This window comes from Anas platyrhynchos, chromosome 1 (assembly GCF_047663525.1).
Source record: "Anas platyrhynchos isolate ZD024472 breed Pekin duck chromosome 1, IASCAAS_PekinDuck_T2T, whole genome shotgun sequence".
Lineage (NCBI taxonomy): Eukaryota > Metazoa > Chordata > Aves > Anseriformes > Anatidae > Anas > Anas platyrhynchos.
Genome location: NC_092587.1, coordinates 171,582,797 through 171,597,140, shown reverse-complemented (window position 1 = coordinate 171,597,140; position 14,344 = coordinate 171,582,797). Strand labels below are relative to the sequence as shown.

The 14,344-nt window shown below is 41.5% G+C and overlaps 1 protein-coding gene across 2 annotated transcripts in view; it reads left to right on the top strand.

Annotated features, from left to right (window-relative positions):
* The first annotated feature begins 2,639 nt into the window (after positions 1–2,639).
* TDRD3 (tudor domain containing 3) overlaps positions 2,640–14,344 on the top strand; it is a 104,312-nt gene continuing 92,607 nt past the window's right edge. Inside the window, exon 1 of one of the 2 annotated variants that reach the window (XM_027472689.3) lies at positions 2,640–2,937. In XM_027472689.3, the coding sequence (XP_027328490.1) occupies positions 2,897–2,937 (41 nt within the window). In that variant the 5' untranslated portion in view covers positions 2,640–2,896. The remainder of the gene's footprint in view (positions 2,938–14,344) is intronic. The other variant, XM_027472692.3, reaches the window with a different exon arrangement.

Sequence of the window (14,344 nt, the reverse complement as noted above, 5' to 3'; positions counted from 1 at the left end):
TAGGATCAGTCTCTGTACAGCCCCAAGTAGTCTGACATTCATTACTTTCAGCAATCTCATTTACTCAAAAGGCGATGGATGGATACAAAGGTCTGCTCTAAGAATGTTTTATCATGAACACTTGTTACAGAGGGTCTTATTCCTCCAATTTGCAGCTTTCTGTCAGCCTGGCAGGCATTGTATCACCTTCTGTTTTAGAGTGGACCTAATTATTTACCTCGCATTGCAGCACAGCTATCAGCAACTAGAAATAGCAAAGATTGGGCAGTGCCCTCTGCTCGCAGAGAAACATGCACTAATGGGAACTTCTCATGTACAAAAGATGCGTGTATGTATATATATGTATATATTTATATATCATCTTGCATATAATGAATTTGTGGGAATGGATGCTTATGCACCTTGATGAAGAACAACGTTGGTTACTACCTTTTCTTTACAGATGGCTTTTTGTGCCATGAGTTGCAATGGATAGCCATCTCCTGGTGTAAATCACCAGTATAATTGCCTGCTGATTTTGATGAAGATTTAAGTTAGCAAAAGCTTCCATGTCTTAAACTAATATAAGGTAATGCATACAGTCTGCAATTCTCATTATCTTCTCCTAGGTCATACTCCATCCTTTACTAATTGGCTGTACAGGCACCCCTTTTTGAGCTACAACAAAGTTTACAACCTTTTCTTGATCATTTCATGTGCAGCCAGGTCAAAGTCTAAATGAGAGGTTCTTTTATTTCCATTTATTTTGCATAATAAGTGACTGAATTGGCACTACCATTCCACCTATCTGCTGCTACTTTTCCATGTCAGCAGCTACTACTGTTCATCATGCAAAACTGCTGGAATGAAGGGTGTGACTCAGCCACTAATATTTCAGAGTGACTCTCTTGATGTCAGGCTACTAATTTAAGAACTTTGGTACAGGCACACAGTAGGTATATCTTAGGGCTCTTGTTTTACTTCTCCTTGGTATTATCGCTTTGGAAGCTCTTGTTCATCCGGAGTCTTGCCATGACATGGGACTGTATAAACTTTAAAAATCCCGAAGTCATATGGTTATTCAATCCATAAACAACATGACTGGGTTGGCTCAGTTTATTCAGATCTGCGTAGATGGCTCTGGTGATTGCTATGCACTTCCATCAAAAACGTGTTGTTGCAGTTTCCTAATTAGTATTTCCTTTTTTTTTTTTTTTTTTTTTTAAATGACCAGCATGTGGATTGAAAATTCCATGAGTGTGACACTCATTGTTTTGAGATTTTGCCAGAAAAGATGTATGTGTCAGTCTACTTTAAGCAGAATCTCATTAGAGGGCTAGAGTATATTCTTTCCGCTAAGGCTCCAGATCAGAAAATCTTCAAGAGTTATACGTACAACACAAAAAATTACTCAGATTCATCTGAACAATGTAGGTTTTGTTTTATTTTTCTGCACCAAGTTTTTGTAACTGATTCGAAAAAAAAGTATAATTTCTTGAAAAACAGCAGTCACGCAGGACAATGTATGTGTTGGCAACAAAACCTTTGTCCAAGAGTTTATATCTGTATATTACATAGGACAATTCAATGCAGTATGAATAAGGACAAAGCATATAGGAGAGAACAGCGTTGGTCAGTACAGCAGCAGTCACAGCTTGTGACAAGTAAATCTTCTCCTGAGTGATTGCTAGTCAGTTTGGCAATGCCAGGCTTTCAGGTGGATTAAAAACAAACAAACAAACAAAACACAGCAAGTTTTGATTTGAAGAAGATGAAGAATGAAATTTGCAACATCCCAAGGATGAGAATGACCCATGAAGGAGCATACACCTTCATGGTGTACATAATACACAAAGTTGGTACCTAAGTTTTGAAACTTAACATTTGACACTGTCTGGCTACGGAAGCATGTAGACATGACTGATTAATGTTAATTGTCATGGTCTTTCAAAAGGCAGCTCAGTGACCTGCAGGCAGAAACCTTGAGGACCAAGACTAGGGTGGGCATTTTCTTAACTGATGACTTGCTCACATTCTTTTTTTTTTTTCTTATTTCTTTGAATACTAGAGCATAGGTAAAGAAAAAAACAACAAACAAACAAACAAACACTTTTTGTCGATTACTGAAGTAGCCTGAAGTAATGAGATACATATAACAGTGAAAATGAAAAAAAGTGCCATATTTTTAAGTTATAAAAACCCATTAAAAAGGCAGACCATAAAGTTCCATGCTCATTTCAGGGCAAAACATTAAGAGAGACGCAAACGTAAAAACAGCCTTTTTTACATCTTGTTGCCCCGAAAACCCACTTCTCACCCCACCACCCACCCTGAGGACATGGAGGGGACTCTTCCTACCCGGCGCTATTAGTGCTACCCGTATTTATTTACACTCTTCCCGCTGGAGATAAATGAGGTCCTCGGCCACCCCCCTTCCCCACACAGATCCCGACCAGGGCTCCGGGACAGAGGCTCCGGGCCGAGGGACCCGGTGCCACACGCCAGAGCCCCGCCGCGCGCAGGGCCCCGCCGCCATCTCCTCCTCCTCCCGCCGTGCCCTCAGCCCTTCCCTTCCCTTCCCCGCCATGGCGGCAGCAGCTTCCAGCCGGGCTCCCTCCTCCCTATAGCGGCCACACGGGGGTGTGGAGCGGGGCTGGCGCCGGTCGCGGGCTTTGTTCGTCGCTGCCTGCGCCGCCTCCTCCCCTTCCTTCCCCCTCATTTTTTTATTTTTTTATTTATTTTTTTTTCTTCCCCCCCTCCCCTTTCCCTTCCCGTCCCTTCCCTCTATCGCCCTCCCCTAGCCCGAGAGCCGGCCGGGCCGGCTGCCCGGAGCGGGCCGAGGGGCGGGGGGGAAACCGAGCGGGCGCTGCCCGCCCCGCCGGCACCGAGCAGGCAGGCAGGCCGGGAGGGAGGCGCCATGGCCGACAGGGCGAGGGCGGCGCTCGGGGAGTCGGGCTGGTAAGTGGGGGCGCCCGCCGCCATGTCGCGGGGGCCGGACCCGGACCCTGCCGTGTCCCGGGCACGGCGCCGTGGCCCACGGCCCCTCCGTTGCTTGTTGGCTTTGGGGCGTAACTCGCTATATCGGCGTGTGCTGCGGTGGTGTTTTATTTATCCGTTTATTTATTTATTTTGGGGTGGGGGGGCTCGCTTCTTTTGTGTCTCGACTCGCGCCATGAAGCGCTCGAAGCCGCCCCCCTCCCCCCCCCCAGGCTCCAACTCCCCCCGTGTCCCGGCGGCTCCCCACGGGTGTGTGTGGGGCCCTTTAGGCCTCTCCTGTCGGCCTTTGGGGCCAGCTGGGGCCGGGCCGGTGTGTGCACAGCTCACAGCAGGGCTGGCAGGGGCTTTTTGCCCCGGGACGTGCCCCTGCTGCCTGCCTGCCCTTCCCCTGGGGTCTGCACCCTCCTGGCTGAGGGCTGGGGCTTCGGGGTGGCGTTGTTCCTTTTAACTAACCCTGTGGTGGTCAATAAGGTTGGAGAAGTGGAGTCAAACGCTTGAGGCTTTTTTTTTTTTTTTTTTTTTTTTTTTACCAGTTAGTCCCGAGTTGAGCGTTTTGTGTGCTTTGGAAGAGCGCGCTTCAATGAGTCTGAATGGTGCTATCTCTGCATCTCGTTTGCTAGCCTGGAGGCTTTTTGGCACTATTGACTAGAAGTGGATTTATTTATTTTTTAATTGATCAGTGTAGTTCCCTTATTAGTCAGCACTCTGCCTCCTTAACTACTGGCAAGTCGTTCTCAAAGCAAAAGCTCATTGTTGATTACCAAGGCGCAACACAACTTTGTTTAGCTGTAATTGAGGAAAAACTGCTTAACTTAAAGAGAAATGTCATTACTTCCCATGGCATTTTGTGGATGTTTTTACTGTGATGTTTAACTTAGTGGCTTTGCTGGATTGTGCTTTCATTTATGGCTAACACGTAAAGCACTAAAACAGCATCGTGTGGTTTAGGTAGTTTCTCCAGCGTTGCTTTGCGATAATACTAAGCAGGCTGGGAGAACTAGCGTCTTTAGGTCTGGATGAGCATATCATGTTTCAAAAATACTGACCTAAGCAGTTCTAGAGTACACAATCCTGTGATTCCTGTCTGTTGGTGGGCTGAAAGAATCAAAAGTGTTCGTGCTAACTTTCATAAGATTAGTTTTCTTAAAGGGCAGTGTTGGCTGTAACTTGATGATCACACCTCACCCATACTTCTGTTCAAAAAGGAGAAAGCTTCCGTAAAAGTAACTTTTACTTTAGTGATTTTTCTTTTCTTGCTTTCTATTATACATCCAAAACTTTATCACATAATTTTCAGTTCTTAGGTGTCTTACTACATAGTCAGTTGAATGAGGGCCATTGGTAAACTGCTTTTAGGGATTGGCAGTCCAAAATATGAGGTGCCCCCTGAAACTCTCTGTTGCTCCACAGTGTTTGCCTCTGTCCTTGGGGCATATTCTGTTGAATGGCACTAAACACTTGTTATTCTTGCAGTGCTGCCAGGTGTGATCCAAAGACAGTGACCGAAATATGATCGGGCAGTAGTGGGATGATACTCCGGTACACCGGATTTATGCCTTGGCCTACTTGGATTGGGAAGGGCAGCATGAGTGCTTACACTTTTGAGGAGGAGTGGAAAAGGAAATAATGCTTCAGAAACCTTCAGCAAAGTGTTCTTGTCCTTGAAAAAATAACGTAGGCATCCATGCGCTTCGCTGTTCTGTTGCTATTACGCATGTGACTTCTCTATCCGCTTGTTATTAGTAGATCTTAAAGTCATTTAACACGTGTGACTGAGCCTTAAGTTGTGGTATTTGATGCAGTAGATTTCTCACTATACTTGACTACAGGGGTGGTTGAATCACTTTCAGTCCCAAACTTACTCCTAGTGTTGCTGTCGACTCATGTCAAAATGGTATGTTTTCTAGCACAAAAGTGGAACTGAGCTTATGCATTGACTTCTGTCCACATTTAAACTACTGCAACACCACTTGGTGTTCCAACAAAGCAAACTGTTTTTTGGAAGAACATTGTTCTTCCAAACTTGCAAATCTTCTAGTTTGTAAGATACTGTCTATTCCAACCAGATTTTACCATAACTTTCTTAGAACTTTAAAGGTAAGAAAAGTGGTAAGAAAAGTTGATACAGACACATGCTTGTGTGAATTTCTGCAATTATTTTTTTTGTTATAACTGAATATGAAGTAAAGTTATTTTTCAAATGAAGCATTAACAAAATGTAGTTAAGATAGTATTACATATAAATATATATTTTATTTATATATATTTCAAGCAGCTGTTAAAGTCATCCACTGCCCTGGAAATTTGTAATGTTTGCTTTTTAAGTTTGCTTCAGTATATCAGTTATGGTTTTTAAGCTTCTGAGAGATAAAGTTCCCCTACATAGTAGATGCAAGAGTGGTAGCTAAGGTAGCTAACTCATGTTTTTTTTAAAGTTTACTTATTTATTTACTTTGTGGTAGTGTTTCATGAAAGTGGGTGAAAGGCCCCTGTAGTGAGCATGCAGAGCTGCTTCCCTGAAGAGAAGACATCCTTGTCTTTAGACTTGCACATCTAGACTTCCACACTGACCAAGTCTTTAGACTTGCACATATTTTGAGGCTACTTTTCCTTGCACACTCCCTTGGGTGCTGCTTCTCAGGATTTGATACTGGCTCCAACTTTAGAGCTCAGATAAGGTGTGTTTGTATTACTTTGCAGTGGAAAAGTTAATCTGCCTTGGAACATGAAGTTCTGTTAACTTTTTTTTTTTTAAAATTATCAGACATGCAAAGAAAGTTGCCTTCTTGTACTGTAATAGTTCTGTTCCTGAGTTTTGGAACCGAATTTCCAGTGTTCACATTAAAATATAGGCCTAAATGGAACAGAGGAACAGAATCCAGTTTTCTCACTAGCCGTGGAGTCCAAAAGAACTGCAGAGTGCACACTCCTTATGTAAACCATGAATCACAGAACACTTCTCTCTGGCTTGCAACAACAATTTTTGTTTGCCTTTGGAAGGCACCCAGGTTTCACTTCATAAGAGAAGTTGACAGCCTAGAACTTCGTCAATGTCCTAGATCTTCACAGAACTTTGGCATTTTGATGCAATAAATTCCAGTGTTTTTGAATACAAGCAGTGTGTCGTGCCCTACTGCAGGTTTAGCCGCCCCTTAGGTCTTAGGTCTGATGACTGATCTCTGAATGTGGGAGAGGAAGACATGCAAACTGGATAGCTAAAGAATTCCTTAGTACAGCTAAGTGTACAAGTGAGTTGCTTGTTGAGTAGTGCAAATTATTTTTATTGCAGTGTAAAAATTAGTAGGTCTATGGGAAAAGCACATAGTCTTGTAAAACTTCATATATTTTTCAAAGTTATGTAGACAGTGTTCTGACTATAAAAGGTTATTTCCAGAGATGAAGAAGAATCAGAATTGTATTTGTTGTTTGGAAACAAAAGAGTAGTGTTTAGAAGTCCATGAGAAAACTTCGATCAGTGTAATTTTGGTTTTATATGTTTTGTAAATGAAAGTTGTGTACTTGGTGTATGCTGAGCTACTTTAAATTGACTTTCATCTATTTCAGCAAGTAATGTGCTGCATGCTGGGTAACAGTAGATTTAAGTTAGTCTGTTGTAACCCTTTCCTTACAGGACTAATGACAACATGATCCAAGCTCTGAAGCAAAGGTAGGGAATGCCTGCAGGGACAATCTGACTCTTCTTTCTAAGAGCGCAGCAGGAATTCGGGGAAGCAGTTGGTTCCAGGATCCTGCAAGGCAATCTGCTTTTCCTACATGTTGTTTTGCTGTTCCACTGAAGCTCCTTTGGCAGGCATGGCTGAATTTGGTCCCTGCATATGGAGCAAGCTCAGTCTGGGTAGAAGATGTCCCTTAGACACAGGGATAACAATGATTCACAGGGGAGAAGCATCTCTGTTTTGGGTTTCTTAACACCACTGTATATTTTTATGAGCTTGGGTTGGTACTGTGAAAGCTAGAAGTGCTGATAAATTGTAGCAAAGTAAAGTGCTGCAATCATTGCAATTTTGCATTTTTTTTTGTTTTTGTCATTCACGTGTATCCCTTACTGTCTGGTGTGATCGGTTTGATTCTAGCTCGATCAGGAATAGTGGGTAGACATAAACTGAATTCTTGATGTCACTGGCAATCTGGAGGAGCAGAACAAGTCCAGTGTTGTACCTTCTGTTAAGGGAGATGAGACAAGAAACTCCTTTTAAAGAGGCTGTTAAGTGGTAACAAATGAGTGATATTGGATGTAATCTTACAAGCTTTTCCAAGAAACTGGTATATGGCTATTATTAATGGTTAAAAAGCAGCACAAAGAAAGCTGTTGGGAATTTTTCACAAAGAATAAAGTAACTGTTAAGTCATTATGTATATGAATGGCGTGTCCTAATTTTTAGCAGTATGTGCTAATGTAATTGTCCCAGCAGAGCAAAGGTTTTGTAGACAGTGAAAAAGTAAATGAGAGGTGTGGAAGGTCCTCTGTGCTGGGAAGATGGAGATCTTTAGTCTGAGAAACAGAACAATAAGGGGAGAGGTGACAGGGGTCTGCGAAATCTGCAGAGCATACAGAAATGATGAATAGAAAGCAAGGCAGCTATTTTTCTTAACACAAGAATTAGGCCACCCAGTGAATTAAACGTGCTAGTTGATGAAAATTGAAGTAGCTTCTCAAGCAATGTGTAATTAAATCGTGGCATGGAATTGGCACGTGATAATTTGGAGCAGAAAGATAAAAGTGAGGTAAAATACAGAAATACGTATTATATTATAAAATGCAGAAAAATACAGGTGGGTTAAAATATGAATTTGGCAAAATCAGGTAGGGGTAGTTGCATTGAAAGTGTAACTCTGGGATGGAGCTTATCTACTAGCCCTCAAATAGCTGGAAGCCAGGAATTACTCAGGGCACTTTCAGATACTTGCTGTTTCACGTTCTTTATCTGAATCATCTGCCTCTGGCCACCCTTGAGGAAGGGGAACTGTGTTAGACGTAGACTGGTTAAGTGTGAGCACCATTTCTGTTCTTACTTTTCTGTTGTAGGTAAGTGTTTTTCACACTGCAGTCTTACTGAATAAAGGTCTTTTTCCTTTTAATTGGGAGTGGGAGTTTTGAGACAAATGAACAGGGCCTTGAGAAACAGGACAGAGAAGCCAAAGTAAGTGTGGCAGTCCCCTTTGCACCCTGTCTCCGTTGTGATTTCTGCTGTCTTACTGCAGCTCAGCCTCCAGGATTTTATTAGCTGCTGGGAGAGCCTCTCCTGTCACCTTGATATACCAGATCTCAAATCAATTTATGCACCGTTCTTGGGAACGTAGCCTTTATCTGCTGGCTCCTCTGAAGAGTCTGCTAAGAAGCTGAAGCACTAGCATGAGATGTCCTTGACTTAACAGAACTGTTGCAATTTGAGTGAAGAATATGAAGAATATTGCTATTTGTTGAGTAAAGGGTTCACGGTAGAGGGGGAAGAAAAAGTTTAGTTTACATGGAACAAATTGAAAGGTGGAAGTTGTGACGGACAGTTTTCCAACACCCATCTTTTCAGTGGCCTTGCTTTTTTTTGGTATAGTGTATCTAAGGTTGATTGTCTCCCATAAATGCTTTCTGTAGGGGCGTGTAGGTTTGTCTCCTTTTTGAGACTTTGGAGATGCCGTGTGTATTTAATCTCATTTCAGAAGTCACGTAGTCATGGAAGTTTGTAGGCTTTGCTTTCTTTTTGAGGTGCAGATAAGGCCAATGTCACCTAGAGGATTTGACTCGTAGTAGTTTCCTTCTTCCTGCCTCTCTGTCCACATGCTCTTTGACCTAATGTGAAACAGTGCATGTTATCCCAGAGACTGAAATGTCTGCTGAGTTTTGTAATATTTTTATCAGTTAGTCTACTGATAAGCTAATTGCTATCAGCACTTAAACAGGGTAAATGGGTGGAGCTTCTTACACGACTACTGGGGGCTGATTTCTCTCTTCCCTCTCACAAATCTGACTGGAGATTAAAATTGTTGGTCAGAAAGCCTGCACCTTCCAGAACGTGGAATTTTCAGACATCTGGACTAGGTGTTGGGTATAGATGAAGCAGGTCTTGGGAGAAAGCCCTTTGCAAAGAATTTGCTTCCAGAAAGCATGTTCTGAGACCTGAGACCTGTGGGTTTGAGACCTTGTGGGTTTGCTCTGTGCAGTTTGTGTGCTCCCGCTTCTCAGATCCCGGACCCCTGAACAGAGAGCTGTCGGGAGGGTAGCTGCCCATTTCGGGGTGAGGTGGTGCTGTCATTCGGACCATGAACAAACTGGTGTTCAGTGGGGTTTTATATTTGCATATTTTACATGTGTCACTTCTTCTGGTTAAAATATGGTTTAACATGGCAATACATGGAGGAGTACGTAGAGAGATGGCAGCTGTCCCAAAGCTTAATTTAGCAGGTAGAATTACGCTTAGAAATGTTGGATTTTAAATATCCCGTACAATTAGTTGATGCTTCATGGTTTGCTTGTTCTGTGGTAGTTGCAATAATATAGTTAAAATAAATTTAACTGAATCTCCAAGCTGTTCATGTTGTACATATTTTCAAGAGTAGTACATTTTCTACTTCTTCAGAGCAATAGGAGGATGTTGAATTCCAATATAATTAATTCTAGTACTGCTGATGGAAAGATGGAAAGGCTCTCTGGGGGAGGCGAATAGTATGTGAGTGTTTCTAATCAGATTGCATGCACTTAATATAATGCAGAGTTGTGAGGTGTCAGAATTTAGGAAGGCTGGGCAGCTCTAGGACTGATGTACAACCTTCGATGGAGCTGCTTTACGCTCCTAAGGGAAAAAAGAAGTTGCTGTCTTAAATCGTCTTTGCATCACTGGTAAGTAATTGAAGCATGATGGGCATTCTTGCAATGGGATCATTTTGAACACTTCACTTTGAGAAGTTTAGCATAGGTATTAGAGATAGGAGTAACAACACTGACAGCACGAGGCTTGTTCTGAGTCAGAGAGCCGCCTGCTGACATCGTGTGCGCTGCCTGGGGAGCGTGGTCAAGATTGGCTTTTCCTTTCCTGCTGTTTGCCTCATACAGTGCTCCAGGAACAGCCAGGAGCGTCTCCTGTTGTGTCACGTCTGGAAAAAAGCTGTTGAGGAAAGCCAGCAGAGGAAAAAGCCATGTGTGTTCAGACAGTTTCAAGATACTCTCGGTGCGCTGTCAGCTGTGTCGTTGGCACGGGCCCAGCCTTAGGATATTTGTGTTCAGTTTAACGCCTCGGGGTGGCTGCCAACGTTTTCCTGGGGAAATATGAGTGAGAAATAGTATTCACAGCTTGTATCTCAGGAGAAGGAAAAAAAATCGTTATAAAAAGAAAGACAGCCCTCTTTACATTGTGTGTTTTGTATGTCCAATTGCGTTGGTCTGTTACAAATGACGGAGGGTCAGATCTCCTCAAGGAGCAAAACACACAAGAGCTCTTGTCCAGTGCTTTCTGGCTGCAGGGACTGTTTGTAGCATCCACCATGTCACAGCAGTTGCACTTGCTAAAAGGTTATCTTAGCCAGCTTTGGGGCTAGCAAGGTTATCTTGGACATGTCTCTGTATGTTACTTGGTAAAATCTCTAGATTTAATCTCCAGATTTAGGCTTGATGTTTTTGTACTACCACCATTACTGCCAGATAACTGTGTGTGCACTTATCACGGAATCTCTCTTCGATTAAGTAGTTGTGTTGAGTCATGTTAACATTTTTTGGGGGAATCTGCTGAAATTTTACTCTGCATTTTGCAACAGTAAAAGAATATAACAATATATAGTTACCTCCATATTAAAATACTTTAATAGAAGTAAATCAGGATATGTCATTAAAGCACAGGCCAGAAGTGCGTACTGTCCAGGTTCCTTACCAAATGAATTAGTAAAGTTGTTTCCACATTTTGTGAAAATACAGTCACTTATTTAACCCTGGTATTGATGGCAATATACCGAATGGGGAAAATGCTACTTTAAACAGCTAGATCATCTTGTTATGTATTATTTCTTCATAGAAAAACAGAAATTGAAACACCATTTATTATGGAAGCACATTTACACTTCTTTCTTTTGGGTAATGTTTCCATAATTACTGAGAGGGCTGTTGTGTGGTGGGGATTGGGGAAGCTTCCAAAGGTATCAGGGTAGTGTGAGTTTGCTGGGGGATAACTTTTTTATTTGTTAAATTGAGATCTGCATCCAAGACTGCTTTAAATGCAATGCAGAGGTGTTAAATTCTTAATTACTTTTTAGAATGGTAATACTAATGAAGCATTACATTTTCCAACTTCTTAGAACATGTTCTGTTTTATAGATGAAAGTGTTGCAAGTGCAGAGGTTTTTGTTTAGCTGTTATTTGGAGGGGAGAGAGGAAGAAAGTCATTGAAGGAACTGGAGAGAAGGCGGGTGGTTTCCACAGGTCTGGTTCTGACGCTGTGCATGGTAGTGGTATCTGAATGAGTTACGTTTTCTGTTGAAGTGATGATCTGCTTGGGAGTGCTGAGAGGGCACTTATGTAAAAAACATGATCCATCAAACACGTGCTCCTTGAAAACAGACTGGATAATGAGCACAGTCATGATTCTTGGTTTGCAAAACCTATTCGCTGGTGTGGCTTTTAATGCAGATGTAACAGCCCTATAACATATGGATATAAATCTTAGTAATACACTTACGTAATTATTGATAGTCTGGAGAGTTGCAGTTCAGCTAGTCAAAGAAACAACTTGGGGGGGATTCTGCCTTGTGGAGAGTACTTCCTAAGTTCCTCTGCAACTTTTCAATTGATTGTTGTCTATGCTGCTTTTATTTATTTTTTAGGTCCAAAATAATAACTTTTCTTTTTTGTAACTATGACATTCCAAGTAACTCAGGGAAGCAGATGTATCAAGTTGTATACTTAATATTTACCTGATATTCAAAAGCTAAACCAGTCTGGTTTATTGTTATTAACTTTAAAAAAAGTGCTCTAGTAAAACTTTGCTGCTGTAGCTCGAAGCATTTTAATAAAAAATACTGCCAGTGAGGGAAAGTGTGCATCTGTTTATATGCCCAAACTGCAGTTATGGGTACTGACTTCTGTTTAGCAGTAATTTGGCTGATCTTCTACAGACATATAGCTGTAAGTCTGTGGTTAAACGGCATTGCTCGTGCAGCTGATAAAGTGAAACTCAGAAATAGTTTTGGAAGCCCTTTAATGGGTGCAGTAGTGTTTTCCAGTTTTAGAAATATATGAATCTGTAGCTGTAGGCAGTTACCTTCTTCGATTGTTGTTAACAAGGCTGCATTTACCAATCTGCTGGCGCTCTTCAAGCTTTTCAAAGAGTTGCTTGTAAACACGGTTTTAGTGTGCTCTTTTACATTGCACAAGTATGCATCTTTATACATATCGTGAGTGATTTTTTTGGTAAATGTACTACTAATCTAGTGTTAAAGGTATATAGAAATGGCTACTGTATCATAAAGTAAAATAAAAAGAAACCTGCCACTTCTGCCTGGTTAAAAAATTACCCGCATGCAGAAACATGTGATATGCTGAGTTAAAATTATGCAATGCTTGTAATAGGTATATCTGTATTTTAAGCATCAGTGACCACAGCTGTAAAAAATTATTTTCTGCTTGGCAATTTCAGTTATAAATACACCTCTTTGTCTCAGTGATGAGTACTCATCTTTCATCCTTGTCTTTTCAGTAGATCATAATGTCATTTGTTGTCTGTTTTGATGTTTAGGAGGGAGGGATGCCTTCAAAAGTTCTGTTTTTTACTTAGTGCACTAGAACCAGTTCTGTAAGAACAGTTCCTCCCTACAGCAGCTATTCTTGGGGACTCTGGGTTGGTGATAAAAACCTGTTTTAAATATTTCAAATACAACTGGAGGCATTTGCTTAGCAACTTGCTTTGTGAGTCAGCAGACACTGGGGATGTTAAGCTTCTATTATTACTGAAATTAATACGAAGTGTCTTCGAGCAGAAGTAGTCCAGCTCTTTAACTGTGATATGGAAGACGTGCTTTAATAACAAAATACCAATTAATAATGTTTCCAATTTTCATTTTGTAGTTTTATGGTTCAGTGCTGTTTTTCTCTGGTAATAAAGTGAGATTTTACAGCTTGAATTGAGAAATATTAATTGTTTCCTTCATGAGTACTGTTGATAAGCTAAATTAGGCGATTAAATATGATCAAAATTATATTTGAACTACTAAAAATATAATCTTTTGTTACTCATATGCATGAACACTGTATGTTACTTATTGCAGTCTCAGTATCATTAATTTTTAAGTATCATTACTGAAAAAAAATACAAAATAGTGGTTGGAGGAAGCATTTTAGGGAACTACTTTGTATAAAGATGCCAGGTTTTACTTCCTTTTGAGACACTCAAAATATAAACAGCAAAGCCAACCAACCAACCAGTTTGGAAGAGGCCTCTGGAGGTCATCCCAGTCCCACCCCTTGCTCAGAGCCGGACTGACCCCTTGTTGGATCTGCTTGCTAAAGGTGTTGTCCATCTGAGCCTTGAGCATCTTCAAATTGGTCTGCTCCTCTGCTTAGCCACTCGTTGGTAAGATTTTTTTTTTTTTCCTCCCCTATGTGTAGTGGGACTTTAATGTGTTTAAGTGTTTCTCTCTCGGATGCTGTCATTTCACTCCACACTTCTTGGAATTGGCTTTGTCTCCTTACACTGTCTTCAGGTAACGGGGGGAAAAGTTAGAACCTCCTTTGACCTGCACTTCTCCAGGCTGAACAAACATTTAAAACAAAACAAAACAAACAAAAAAGCTCTCACAGATTCTCTTCCCTTGACATATACTCCAGCCCCCCAAAAATCTCAGTGGCCTGTCTTCAGTTTTGGGTCTTCTCTCATAATGGAGATCCCTGAAACTGGGTACAGTATTTTGGATGTGCCTTTGCACTGGGAGGAGGGGATCAATCACAACACCTGATTAGCTGGCTGCAAAATCTAATACACCCCAGTATGTTTTTAGTCTTTTACCACTGTATGGGCACACTGATCCATGCTCAAATTTTTTTGTTCATCATGATCTGCTTTTTGTTCAGCCGTTCCTCCACCTTAGTTGTTGCAAGGGATATGGCTCGGTGCTCACCTTTGAGCTGTGTCATGATCCTGTTGGCCAAGGAACCACTGTGGTGATGCTTTTTACCTACTCGTGTTTTTACCAGCATATCATTCCCCTGTGCCCACCCCCCCTGAAGGGGGAAAAATGGTCATGTTTCCCGCTGAAAAGCATTGTACATCTATCTGTTTTAGACTGTGCAGCGTTTAACGTAGCTTTGACATGCTTATACAAGCTTAAGCTATGGTAATGTGTAGTAAAAGAACTGATGTACCACTTCATT